Below are 14,986 nucleotides of genomic sequence, written 5' to 3'. Positions count from 1 at the left end.
CATGGCTTAACTTTTTTAATTTTTTTAATTTTTAAAAATTATTATGCTGATTCTAATTGAAATTCCTTTTTTTTTTTTCTTCTTTTAACTTCAGATCATTTCAACTCTCCTATCTTCCACTGCCTTATTCTCATGTATAGGTTGAATTCCAAGATGTCTTTTACTTTCTGAGATGTATGACTTCTCTCCGTGTACAAAATATTATAGAAACAGAGCATCTGTTTATATCATTTGTCCAAGTCTTGTGGATTGACAAAGGTGTTGGGTTGTTCGATAGAGTACAAAAGCCAGGAAGCCTAAAGGTTCCCTAGCAGAGACAGCAGAGTAAAGAGACAGTCATGCTGTCTTTTGTTGTGATCAGCAAACATTAAGCAAAAACTAGCCAAGGTAGTGGCACAGGGCACCCCACTTCTCAGTGTTTCTTTCTAGTACACATTTCTGTGCTCTATTGGGTTATTAAATATCATCCGTCCCACAGTTATTTGCTGAGCACACTCTTAATCTGTGACTACAGGGTGGATAAGCCACCACGAAGGTCCTCACTTGCACCATGTAGGCAGCAAGCCAGGCAGGCTTGGTGAAAGACAACAGGAACAGTAGCACCTGCATCTCCTGCCCTGCTACATGTGTTGGGATGTGTGTGTGCCCAGAACAAGGCTTCATGCAGTGTTTTTGGCAGGGTTGGAGGGCTTAGCATAATGGGCAGGGATGTAGAGCTCATAAATTCAGAGTCACAGAGTTGCAGAGTTTTTAGGTAATGAGCTTGCTTTTGCAAGAAAAAAATGCAAGGCCTCTTGTCTTTGTGCTGCTTGTCTTCATGTCTTGGCAGAGCTGTACCTGCTGCCCTGAACAATGGTCCCTGTGTTGCCAAAGTTCGAGTTAGAAGTAACCTCTGTCCTTTTGTGTCAGAGCAAGCCGAAAGTATTTATCCTGATCTGTACCATGCTGTTTTTTTAAAAAGCATTTTACCGTTTATTTTATAAAGGGAATATCTTCCATTACTGGGCAACCGCTCCAAAACAAACACTCTGAGCTGTGGATGTGGGTGTGTGCACACAAAAGGCCAGCAGCATGCACTGTTCACCCTTGAGCATCCCTGATCCTCGTGCCTGTAAGGAGTGCCTGCCTCTCTTCCCTTTTTTTTTTTCCTCTTGATGACTGCTCACACTGTACCATCCTCAGAGAGGAGCTGTGAGAAAAAGAAGAAGGATGTCAAAGTGGAAATGGGGAAGCTGATTTGCAGGACGCTTTTTATAGATAAGTTGCAGCTGCCTTTGTGCAAAGAGCATTTCCCTCCCCTCACTTGAGCATCACATTCATAAGCACAGTTACTGCTGAACAGTTCATGATTAATTCAGAATATTTGTACTCCAGCCTGAGAGAACTCACATATCAGGACAAACAGAAGCCTAGGGGCCATTTAGTTAGGATTCACCTGGAGTGTGTGTCACCTGAGAAGTATTTTTTGAATGAATAGCTCTCTGAATGTTAATCCTGACAAACACACAGCACTGTGGTCTGTCACCCAATGTGTGATCCTGCGTGTAATTTGCATCCAAAAATGAATAAGATGAAGGTGGTGCAAAGTAGGCCGCAGTCCTGATTACTGGGGATGCACAACAGAGGCCCTGCTGTAGGGAGCTTGAGGAGCGAGCCCTACAAGCAGTTTATTTTGCTTGCAGTCAGCTTTGTGTCTTCAGGTGTGAGCAGTTCCTGAAAAAGAGCAAAGTGGATTTTATACTTAGTTTTGCCTGACACTTTAGCACTGACGTACACTGAAGTGCCCTGGGGCATGAACTTGTGGAATTTCTCTGCCTGTGGGGTATAGCATCTCAGGTTGGTCCTGGAGTCTGTTCTCCCCCACCCCACTCCACGAGACAGCTATGCTTAAGGATGTTGCATTCATTTCTTATGACTGTTCTGAGCTTAATTTCTCATATGGTAGGGTCTGGAGATGTTCAAGACCTGCCTGGATGCCTACTTGTGCGACCTGGTGTAGGGAACCTGCTTTGGCAGGAGGGTTGGACACGATGATCTCTGGAGGTCCCTTCCAACCCCTACAGTTCTGTGACTTATTCCAATCTGTGGAGATTTTACTCTCCCAACATAACATTTTATTTAGATAGACCGGTTGATCAACCTGACTCTTAAGTGAGAGTCTCAGCAAGTTGAAGGCCAACAAAGACACTAAAGCAGAATTGAATGCACTTTAAACAAGATTGATATCTTTATTTTGTCCTTTTTGACAGGTACATCTGTCAAAATCTAATTAGAAGGAAAAAAATCTGGAATAAGTGTTTTCATTTGTTTTTACATCTCTGAGTGACTCACCAGAACAGGATATAGCAAAACTTGCCGGATGTAAATGAATGAAACAGGAGTGCAGCACTCCACCCAGATATCTAAGCAGTGTTTTCAGCTGTTACCATTCAATATCTTTGATTTTCTCTACCCTGCCTCCTTGTTTATGGACATCGTGATTCTGAATTGTGTTGTCTACCTGCTGACAAACAGTACTGTGGCTGGAGGAACGATAAATGTCAGCACTGCTCAGAATAAGAAATTCTTAGAATTCTCTGCATGCTGGTGACTGAGTACTGTTCCCTTGCAAAATTAACTGCTAATTTTGACGACAGCAGAAGTGGAGCCTTTCATCTGTCTGCTGCTAGCAATGCAGGGGTCAGCATAAGCATGCCTACTTGGAAAGTACCCACCAACATTCCTGGGGGCAATGGCTCTCAGAAAGGATTTCTCCTAAAATATACTATCAGAGAACCAGCTCCGTTTTTCCATGATTCTAGTAAACTCTACAGGTGAACTGAGAGACTTGCTTAGAAGTAGTAATCATTTGTTATATGATTTGTTGAGCAACCTTTTCCTGATGTTTCTGTGTGGAATGTAAATACTTGAAAAATTCCTCTGCGAGATCTTTGCAGAGTTGCTGTGTATGCTGTAGTTTCTGAGAATTGTAACTAGGGGGTATGCAGCTTCAGGAGTAGATAGACCCCCCACACACACCTCTGTTGAGCTGAGTCAAAGGATTTCATTATCTCAAAAACTGCATTTAAGCTACACTTAAGAAAAATGAATTAAAAAACCTCACAACAAAAGGCTAAGAAGACTATCTAAAATTGTTGTATGGTGCATTATTTGCTTTATTAGCTTTGTAAACCTTATTAGGGTCTAAAGTAAATACCTCAGAGGATCTTAATAGATGGTTGTAGTTTGTGGGATGGAAACCACAATTTTAACTCATGGAATCTTCAGATAAGACTTTGAATCTATGTTTGGGTTAGGTGGCATAAGGCCAAGTAGGCTAACTCTGTGGGTTGCATCCTAGTTATCATCATTTGGTTAACAAAGAGCAGGATTTCTGATTTTTGGTCACAGAAACTCTTATTTGATCTGGCTGAAAATATTTCCGTGAAATATTGTTTTTTTTTTTAAATCACAAATGCTGATTTACCGTAACAGAAGAATTTTTTAGAACCATACCAGTTTCAATCACAATTCGTAATTTTGTCAGCTGTGAGATGGACTTTCTTATAATAGAAATGCACTTCTGCAAAATCTCAAATTGTCTCTGGTGCCAGTAAACACTCAAAGCAAAATGGATCAGAAATCAAGTACATATATGCTTCTGTTTAGGCTAAACATGTGAGTCTGCATTTCCAACATAATTGCCCACTCTGTCAGCTTGTTTCCAATTTTTACACGGTGCTGTCTCCAACATTTATTTTTAAACAGTACACTCCTCTAATTGAAAAAGTGATCAGTTTCATTGGGCTTACAGAGACAGTAAGTAACTCAGTAGCTTTGTGACTGTGGTACACATGTAACTATGCATATACACATATAGCCCGTGCTATAAGGAACATTTTCTTCATACAAGTAGAACACCTCCAACAGTAGAGCCTAGAGCAGCAGTTGGTGCTTTTACCTGGATTGTGAGAACAGAACCTCAAATTTACATGTCGTCCATCTGAGAAAGGGCTGCATGGCTCTGTGTGACTAAAATTCTTCTTTTTCCCAATGAATCTGAAACTTCAAAAGGGCAGTCATTCATTCACCTTAGTGGACATGTCCTTACCTGTCTACCAAGGGAATTATTGGAATTGACTGCTAGTGATGTTAATGGAGAGAGCGGATTGTAAAACATGTTCTCCTCCACCACCCAACACCCCTGCACACAACGCTGTGCTGGGAACTTGAGGCTGTAAGCCAGTCTGTGGTGGGTGCAACCAATTCTCTTGATTTCAACAAATGAACAAAAAGTTACTGATTTTGCCAATTTTGTAACGTAATTACCACTGCCAGCCAATATCACTTCCATCTGTATTTAGTCTGAAAATCAGCCAGTTGGTTTTCATCCAGTTCTCCATCTCTGCCAGATATTGAGAAACTGGGGAAGTGGTTCATGTCCTTTGAGAAGGAGGTGTACAACAAAGCAACATAGAGCAGAAGATCTGTGTCCTTTCATTGCTTTGCAGTGAAATGAGCAATGAAACAAGTTAATGAAGCAAGTGAAACAATAGCAATTGAAAAACTGGCATCCCACACCTGAGGGTTTGAGAAAAGGAGCAATACTTACCTCAAAATACTGTCTTTTATATAACAAAGTTGGGGAACAGGGCCATTTTCATGAAATTCACTTAATGAAAAAGTGCTGAAAACTCATTCCCTGATGATCCCCACCCATTCCGTCCTTGTGTTGTACGATCAAAGACATCATCATACTGTTGGGTATCAACAGGTTGTGTACAGCCGTCCCATCCCCATTTGAAGCACAATTGACAAAAGCATTTATATATTTATTGTTCAGGTTTTCATTCAGCTCAGTGGCTTTTGTCAGGAAATGTTGTGGGAGGAGAGAGAAATAGGAGAGCTGGAGATGTAACAGAGGGGAGTCATGTTGCAGATATGTGTTGCAAGTGAATTTTCAAAGTAAGCTTATGGTCTTAAATGTTCATTGGGAAGATAATCCACAATACTACAAAATTTCAGTACAATTAATCTCATCATTTTATAATCATACTTGCCAGAGTGTAGGAGGAACAAGTTTAACTCTGGGCTCCAGGAACTGGAAATCTCTGCATTGCTTGACACCCATTGATGATGTACTTTCTTGTCCTAAATTAAATGCAGATGGTTTTAGATATCATTCTACTCACTGGTCACTTCCAGACTTGTTTGATATATGAGGATCTGCTTCCTTATTTTGTTTTGTCTGGCCACCAAAGTTAGTTCACGTCTTCATGTTTCATATTTTCTAAAGAGCAAGCAAATGAGAACAGGCCCATGTCTCTTTGTTAGAATAGGGTAGAAGCACCCTCACTCAGGATTCATATATTATACTCTTCTTTCCAGTCCCCTTAATCTTAATAATAATGTAACATTAACAAAACTCGAAAGTGTCATCAAAGAAATAGTCAGACTCAATCCCAGGAAGAATTTCCGTCTTTAATTGTTTAGACGACTGAGAGGCTGGATTTGTAAAGATTTTACGTTTGCTCTCTCTCTCTTTTTTTTTCTTTTTTTAAAATTGTTTTTAATTTCTAGTGCCTTCTGTATGCCCGATACTGGCAGGTCTGAAACTGGAATCTAGTAGAACCTCAACAGAATCAGTGGGCTCAGTAGCTATTTTATTCATTCCATTTGAACACAAAACAGTTCTAATTTGCAGTCTTACCCAGTACTTTTGATTCGACTAATCTTTGATAGGTACAAATTTGAAAGTTAATGATGAGAATTTCAGTGCTAGTTACTGGCTGACATACTGTGAAACATTTTTCTGATCCATAAAAAATTCTGGGCATTTTGATGGTAAGACCTGAATATATGCAAGGTTTGTATGTTACAGTTTTATTGATGTATATCATAGAATCATAGACTCATGGAATGGCCTGGGTTGAAAAGGAGCACAATGATCATCTAGTTTCAACCCCCCTGCTATGTGCAGGGTTGCCAGCCACCAGACCAGGCTGCCCAGAGCCACATCCAGCCTGGCCTTGAATGCCTTCAGGAATGGGGAATCCACAACCTTCTTAGACAACCTGTTCCAGTGCGTCAACACCCTGAGTGAAAAACTTCCTCCTAATATCTATCCTAGATTTTCCCTGTTTTAGTTTAAAACCATTCTCTCTTGTTCTATCCCTACCCACCCTTGTAAAGAGCTGTTCCCCCTCCTATTTATACACTCCCTTCAATACTGGAAGGCCACAATGAAGTCTCCCCAGAGCCTTCTCTTCTCCAAGCTAAACAAGCCCAGTTCCCTCAGCCTTTCCTCATAGGAGAGGTACTCCAGCCCACTGATCATCTTAGTGGCCCTCGTCTGGACCCAGTTCTATTGGTGTGGAGTGGGTTTATAGTACTGTTAAAACTATACCGTTCAAGGCTTAGTCTGAATAGTGGATGTACTTACAAATGCCCTGTGCATGTAGATGCACACCTTCCTGACCTGTGATGGGCCCCATATGCATGCCTATAGCTCTTCACTCTGGTGCATTGCAGTATTTGTGAGAGAAAGACATGATGAAAAGATCTGAAATGGGAGAGCTGTGGCATAGGAGCCAGGCTCTCCAGTCTCAGGATAGTTTTCCAGAGCCTCTGATGGCCATCTGCACCATTTTGGTTTAGCCAAGTGCCTGGCTTCCAGTTGCTTTTAGTGGAAGTTAAGATCTTAATTAGATCTGTTCCCAGTTGATTTTCCAAGGTTCTGTGTGGTATATCATGCAAGATCCAACTGGAAATAGGAGTCAGATACCAGGAACTACAGTTACCTGGCACTTGTCCACTATTATTTTATTGTTTGAATGTTGTTATTATTGTGCAGTCCTGCACCTCGTCAGAATTATTATATATTTAAAGAGACTTCAGATTGTTTTGCTTTTTAACAGTTTAATACTGAATTCCTTGTGTACTGAATAAATATCAGATGTTCAGTAAATACTTTTTTGTTGCAGAATTTATTCCCCAGGCTTTTGGAATGCCCTTGTCACAAGTGATTGCTAACGACCGGGCCTACAAGCTCAAGCAAGACTCTCAAAAAGAAGAGCAAAGAGATGTTTCAGATTTTGTGGCCTTTCTCTTACCATTTGGAGCAAAAAGGCAGAACAAAGAACTTTCCAGCAGTAACTCATCTCTCAGCTCCACCTCAGAAACACCAAATGAATCCACTTCTCCTAACACGCCAGAGCCAGCACCACGAGCAAGGAGGCGTGTAAGTACCCCCATATAACTACAACCATACATGCTCTGTGGAGAGTATGGCAGAAAAAACACTGTGTTTGTGGACTGTGGAGCATTTCTTCTGTCATGTTTAAACAGTGATATTCTATTGATTGGAAGCCAGCCTTGTGAAGACAAGAAACCCCTCACTCTAGAGTAAATCTTTTTCCAGTGCTGATGGGAAAAGATCATATGGACCATGCAAATCTTTTACAGATCCCAAAGTGTCAGAGAGATAATTCAAAAAAACCTCAGCTCGCTCTCTTTAACTACCTGCTTATGTTTAATTGTTGTAAATTAGTCAAATTCCATGAATTTCCAGCTAATTCTTTCAGATGGGAAGACTAAACCTGTGTGATTAAAATTTGTATACATGCTTATGTTAATTTATCTTCACAAACTTGGAAATAAATTAACTATTAATCATCTAATATTAATAAAAATCCCCATGGCCTGATTCAAATCATGTCCTCAGTAGCAACTGAGAAGTTAGCAGAATAAATTTGTACCAAGCTCTTAAAAGTAAATTTCTGCATACAGACTAAGAAAATGCCTTTGGCAGCAGAACTCAGTGCAGCGTTTTAGGTTGAACATTAATCTTGCATGTAAGATAGGTAACTGGTAGACCATTTTCTTGCAGGTTTCTGTTCCTTCTAAGTAAATTTTGTGCTCTGAAATCAAAGAGATTACCAGTTCTCCAGTACTGCAGCTAATAACAGTATTACCAATTTTTTTTTTTTCTTTTTTAGTGGAGTTGCCCATGGTATAGAGTTTCTAAAAGTATTGATTTTTTGATTTTATATTGCATTGGAGATTAAAATGCCCAGTAAAATACTTTCAATAAAACTCCATTTTAAGTAGTCTGAGAAGAAATTTGGGGTACAAGGACAGACTCTGGAAAACAAAATCTTTCTAGGATCCTGTCTTCTCCCAGGGATGAAACCTGCTTCGGAGAAATGCAATATGGTGTTCTATAAGCTGCAGTGTTAAGAGTGGCAGATCTGTAGTAAATTGCAGATGAAGAGAAGGTTCAAGAGCCCCGTGACCTGCCCCCTTTCTTTCTAGCTGTCAGGTGAAGCTTATACTTGAGGTGTCAACAGTCTTTCTGCAGGGAGGTGAGGGCATGATCTTTGAAGATGTTTACATTATTACAGACACAGAATACACGTATTGACTTCTCTAGACCATATTAACAGGCACTTCTTGCACAAAAGTGCAAAATGCACTTGAATGTGTGTGTGAAAGGAAACCTCTCAACTTCTTTCAGAATTTGGCATAGATGTTGCCAAAAAGATAGAAATGCACTGTATACACCCCTGACTTCAGAACTTGTTTTCATATGAAAGATAATTCACATGTCCAGGTGTGGGCCATCTGCTGTTCCTTTTGCAAAGTGTGATATAATCCATAACTTGTATTTGACCAGCCAGCAAGCAGAAGGAATACAGATCTTTTGTTACCTCCAAGGAATAGAGCTCTGTCAGGACCAAGTTCCTCGTCCATTAGTCTGTAGTCATGAGGGTGCAATAGAACATATGGAGAAGTAAGAGTAGACTAAGGTGAGCAGTATGATGTGGAGGGAGCTGCCATTCTCTCTGTAACGTACCTTGGTTATGCTATTTTCAACTTCAACAAAGCGAATGTTTTGATTAAAAATAAAAAAAAAGATGTTGACTCATGCAGTTGATGCAGCCAGTTTCTCACATATATGCTGCAAAGACATTTGTAGTGCAGTCTTGCCCACAAAGCCCGCTAGTGTTTAAATTGTAGAGAATGTTTGCAAATATGCCATTCACTTCCATTTAACTGTCATTCACTTTTGCATACTCCCACGAGTCTTTAAGCACTCAGTTGAGGTTGTCAGTAAAGGGTTGTAAAGTAATGCTTTTGGCAGTCCTCTTGATGTCGGTGCTGATGTTCTCTCTCATCCAAGAATGAGACTGATATCACAGTGGCTGCTTTTTCTGTGTAAGATTTCTGCTTAGCAGTTGGAAGTCAAGACCCTGATGATCCTTCAGGACACTTTTCTTTGTGCTTATTCTACAGAATATTAAGACTGTCTGTTAATGTATTATTTAGATATATTATGCAACCAAAACTTGTGTATCAGGAGCTCACTCCTACTTCTTTTTTAAAGTGATTTGTACTCAGTCCTTTCCATACATGGTAACATTGCTCATCTTTCTGTAAAAAACTGTTGGTTTTTAAAGCCCTTTAAAAAAAAAAAGAAAAAGGAAATAGCTTTATCTGACCTTCATTCCACACCTGTCCCCATAGTCTTCACTTTCATTTTGCTCTTTCCATCTACTTTTTAGTCTTCACTTTTCTTTTTGTTACTTTAAGCTTATCTTAAGACTTCAGACTGTGAACTTGGCATGGCAAAGGATGCTGGCTTGACTTGGTCTGGCCAAGTAGTGCTGTACTTCAGCCACTGAACTCGTGGTCTTTCTTCTTAAAGCCTGCTCTGTGTCCCAGTTAATCCACAACTTTGATAAAGTGCCCAAGGATAATGGAGAACTGACTGTATTTACATCTATTTTAGGGATCTGAATCCGACTTAAGTGATTCTGTGATAATAATGGTTCATGGGATGAGGATGTTTTGCAGATAGGGAAGGACCAGTAAGAGCTAGGGTATAAAGACAGTCACCTGTCGTACGTGAGCTGCCTGCGAACAGCAGTGGTGAGCATGGCGTTAGGATTTTCAGTGTCAGGCAAATAATTTTGATGTCTGAAAACCCCAGGTCTTTAAAAAGAAATAGGAAAATATTTAGCTTGGAATGTTGCAAACATGGATCACACACAGAGAATCTTGCTTGGTTTTGGGTTTGTTTTTTTTCTTTCTAATTGGCAGGAAATGGTGAAGGGAATCAAGCAGATGTATTTCTGAGAAACCTTAGAAATCAAGACTGAAGTTGCATTCCAAAGAGACTAGTAATTATTTAGAGGTGTGGGTCAAAAAAAAAAAAACCTTTCTAGATAATTTTTACTTCGTTTTTCCGCTAAGTCTTCAAAGTGTTAGGAGACGCAAGACTGTACGTTACATGCTTTAGTATGAACTAACAAGTTTTAATTTCATTTGAAATCTCAGTGGAATTTCTTTACTTTGTCTCCAAGGTGAAAACTTGTATAAAGCTCAGTTTTCTATCTTGAAGGAAGACAGTGTTTCTAGAGCTTGGTAGTTCTGTAGTAATTGAACCCTTCCCATTCAACAGACTGAGATCTTGCTGACAGTCAATGAAATACATGTCAGCAGAAAATATTGCTTTGAAGAAATTAGTGTTCTTAGCAAAGCATAGAATAAAAATTCTACGTTTTCACATTTTAAGTTATGGTAAAGTGTATTCTTTGCACTAGAAGGTAAGAAAATAATGTACAATAGGTAGTTTTATTGAGAGTTCTTTCCTTTTTTCTTTTTAATTATTATTATCATTATTTATAAATCTAGATGTTCCCTCAATTTTTTGCATTGTTAAGTTTAATAATAGTTCCCTGACTCTGAGGTGAATGATAGTTTTGAAGCAGCAGTCATGTTGTGGTATGAAAAAAAACCCAGATCTTCATTTTCAAGTGAGAACATTGAAAAATGCCATAAATCTCCTGTTGCTTGTGCTACTTCATCCTTTGCTGACTGCTTGAACCTTTGTGCCTTCCTGTAATCCAAACATAATGTTCAGAGCTTTCATTGGAATTTTATTTAAGATACCTAAAGTGAAATTACCTGAAAAAAAAAAAAATCACCTCTGTATTCTCTCATGTGTCTTTGTTCTGTAATAGCATGGGTTTATTTCAATCTCTGCAATCATACATATTTGTGTAATTAGTCAAGTCTGTGTGGTATAGAGTGGTAAATCTATTTGTATAATTTTCACTGTGTGAAGAGTGTGGAAGTGTGGAAAAAGTAAAGAATCAGGTGTAAAAATGTGTATATATCCTCATGCAAATGCTGTACTGATGAGTTGCATGCACACATTGTGACTCATTCTTGTCTTGAAGAATATCTAGGCCTTAATAGCACTAAAAGCACACCAAATGAATGTAAAGCATTGTGTCTCTTGTGATATAGTAAAGATAGCATGGGTACAGTCCAGATTTTTGCATCTATTACTGTAGTATTATATATTGACCAATTTGTAAAGTGGTAGAGCAAATTGTATTTTGTACAAGTTTTTTTTAAATGCAGGTAGGCAAAAATAGTTGTTAGATGAGATGTGGTGGTCCTTAGATTTCTACAGCCATACTGAATGTTTATGCATGTATATTTTACAGGGTGCAATGTCTGTGGACTCTATTACTGATCTTGATGACAATCAGTCACGGTTGTTAGAAGCTCTCCAGCTCTCTTTGCCAGCAGAAGCCCAGAGCAAGAAAGAAAAGGCAAGAGATAAGAAACTAAGCCTGAACCCTATTTACAGGCAGGTTCCGCGGCTTGTAGACAGTTGCTGCCAGCACTTGGAAAAACATGGTAAGAATATTTCATCTTGCCAGGAGTGGCAGATGTATTTTTACTGAAGTATAAATAAATAAGTATTTTGAGAACCAAGTGTATACTTAAAATTGCAATGACATCTTTACAAGCTAGACAGTTCCACTCCAGTTTTCCCTCCTGCTTCCCTCTTCCTGTCTCACAGATAATTTCTTAGGAGATGATCTCCTCCCAAACTGAAGATCTATGCTACAAGCTTGCTAACTGGCCCATTCAGCATGGAGGAAGACCACTTTCTTGGAGGTCATTCATTTCAGAGCTGGAGTGATCATCTTTGAAAAAATGACTTTTTACACAGTACAGGTTTACACACCATGAGAATGAAAGCCTGAAAGCCAGCTACCAATTCTTAGCAACCAGTGGATCTTTAGATTTTGATGCTAAATGAACGATTTATGCTGCAGTGCAAGACATAGCTAGAAACAACATTGAAAAATAGTGGTTCAGAGGAACAAAAAATATCCCATGCTGAATTATATTAAGATTTCAGAAGATTCTTTATGTTCGCTACAAGACTTTCAAACTGCTTATTGTTTGTCCCTAGCTTGAATCTGTTGACCAGTCTCAGGCTCAGACCTGCTCTCTCTGAAAGGAATTATAAAATTGTGCCAATATTCTTCTTATGGCTTCGTGATCGTTCAGACACAAACATCCCACTGGTTTTCTGTAATGCAGAAACAATAGCTAATCAAGATATCTATTCAACATCTCTCCCAATGTATCTTTGTTTTGTAAAGAATTTTTTATAAGAATTGAAATAACTTGGCCACAGAGAGACCTATCACTTGGCCAGATGATAAACAAACCATTTAATAATGGTGAATGTAGCATCAAATGCTGCATCTGATGCTTAATTTGACCAGAAAGAAATCATTTACAGTCTTTGAATTAAAGGCTTTTGCAGATGGGGGACAGCAACTTAAACAACAATGCTAAGCTTTTATAATACCCATGTGGCTTACAAGTATATAAAAGAAAACAATGAAAGCAAGTCATTGTTAGCCTTTTACAGAGACTAGATATCATGGCTGACAAATATGGGGATGATTAAGTTTAAGACGAATGACTTCCATCCTTTAAGTAAGGTTAACTGAGTTCGGAGAACATAAAAGTATCTGAGACAGCAGAAAGAGACCTCAAGCAGAGTATCCTAGTGATTAAGTGCTTAATCCACCTAATACACTGTAATAACAAAGATTGTTTTCTATGCAACACTTTTTACTAAAATATTTCTATTGGAATTTCCTTTCAAATAAAACATGATGTTTCTTTGTGCATTTTCTAAGAGCATGATGTAGTGCCATACAACATGGTCATCCCAGATACTTTGGGGCAAATATTGATGTTCTTCAATTTTCAACTTAATCTACAGTCCACAGGAGTATTATACAAAAGCCATCAGGTCTGGTTGACTTTGAGAAAAACAAAGATTTCAGAAGACAGACTCAATTGATTTTTCATTGATTTGGGGTGAAAACAGAGAACTTGATGTTCTGGCAGCAATCCTCTAGTAACATCATTCCAAACTATGTGATGGATCATGTTTTATATTCTGAATATATGTGACTATATACATTGGTCTTTTATACCAATTTTTCAGCAGCAGGCTGCAAAGAGACTCCTCATTTATGTTTTATATGATTATAAAAAGGAAAAAAGGAGGGAAGGGAAGGGAAGGGAAGGGAAGGGAAGGGAAGGGAAGGGAAGGGAAGGGAAGGGAAGGGAAGGGAAGGGAAGGGAAGGGAAGGGAAGGGGGAGGGGATGTGGAAGGGATGGGGGAGGGGGTGGGGAAGGGAAAGGGATAAGGAAAGGGATAGGGAAGGGGAAAGGGAAAGGGAAAAGGGAAGGGAAAGGGAAAGGGAAAGGGAAAGGGAAAGGGAAAGGGAAAGGGAAAGGGAAAGGGAAAGGGAAAGGGAAAGGGAAAGGGAAAGGGGCTCATGTTTTTTAGGCATAACAACCTTTGGCCTAGTTCTTTCCTGTTGCCCCTGGGATAAGGTCCCAAAGTTGTAAAAGTCTGAAGCTTCCTGCAAACCCTTAGTGTAAAAAAAATATGTCATGTTTGTGCAGGAACTGGCAACCAGCTTTCTGTTTTTGTCCAATGCAAGTATCTCTGTCTCAGTTGATTCCTTGCTAGTGTTCTTAAACTTCTAAATTACTTCTGTATTATTCTGTCAGTTCAATCAATTCAATTTTCTGCTATCCAAAGACAGAATATTTGAAGAGAGTTGTCATATTGAGACTAACAGCTAAAAGATTGAAACTGAGCTGAATTTTTCTGCAGTTCCACATACTGTGGACTTGCACATCTCCAGCAAGCAGTGTGACCTCGTGGTTATTCTAATGGGGAAAGCATTTGTTTTACAATGCTATTTATTGTTTCTTACATATCAGTGGAGAAGATTAATGTGTCAGTGTAGCCTTTATTAGACCATACATTTTTAAAAGCTTATAGACAATTTCATCTTTTTTGAAACTCTTGTATGAAATTATGTATATTCACAGATATTCAAGCCTCTAGGATTTCCACACACATTCTTATTGCTAAAGACTGTGGCACCTCTAAAGGTGACACCTACTCTCAAATTTTTCAGTTTCTGTAATGGACAATATATGTCTATTCATCAACTGCATTATACTGTTGGCTTGATATCCTCCCTGTATCTATGTACAAGGCTAGAGGAACACAGGAACTGATTTCTCATGAATAGCAGGCAACCTTCATTCCAAAATAAAGTTTGAATGATGTTTGAATGATACAGTGGGCAAACATTCTGCATTGCCTGCATTGCCTGCATTGCCTGCAGTACCATATTGGTTTATTGCTTTCCTTTTGTAAAATACTGCCTACCTTATAAACTGTGTGCAACTCCCAAGTAGTTCTTCCCATTCATTATCTGCCTGATTGCCCTAATTACATCTCTTTGAAGGAAACTCTAACCTTCGCACTGGTAGGAACTACAGAGCCAGTGGATTAACGCAAACACCAGCTGCTTCCTGTATTCAAAATCACAGATCAGTGTCCAAGTATTATTGTGTTGACTATTTCCTTCACTGTCAGTCCTGAAAGGGCCACCTCCAAATGTTGAGGATTGCCTCACTGTCTGCAGACCTCTGTCCCTCACAGATTAGTAGTGGCACTAAGATGGCATCAGGTAACAGAGATGCCATTTTGCAGGTTAGATGTGAGATCCTTGAGAACTACTGACTGACTGCTTATTCCAAGACAGCTGGGTTTTGTCTCAGAGCAGTAAGTACAGCCCTATAGAGAAACACA

At 39.2% G+C, this 14,986-nt stretch overlaps 1 protein-coding gene across 1 annotated transcript in view; it reads left to right on the top strand.

Annotated features, from left to right (window-relative positions):
• Positions 1 to 14,986, top strand: part of ARHGAP6 (Rho GTPase activating protein 6) — a gene marked incomplete at both ends in the record, with an annotated part of 296,766 nt that overhangs the window by 260,684 nt on the left and 21,096 nt on the right. The window contains 2 exons of the mRNA XM_079533855.1: positions 6,963 to 7,219; positions 11,496 to 11,691. Coding sequence (XP_079389981.1) covers positions 6,963 to 7,219; positions 11,496 to 11,691 — 453 coding nt within the window. The remainder of the gene's footprint in view (positions 1 to 6,962; positions 7,220 to 11,495; positions 11,692 to 14,986) is intronic.

Source organism: Tetrao urogallus, assembly GCF_951394365.1.
Source record: "Tetrao urogallus genome assembly, chromosome: 1".
Taxonomy (NCBI): domain Eukaryota; kingdom Metazoa; phylum Chordata; class Aves; order Galliformes; family Phasianidae; genus Tetrao; species Tetrao urogallus.
Note: the sequence above shows the minus strand (reverse complement) of the source record. Positions and strands in the feature narration are given on the sequence as shown.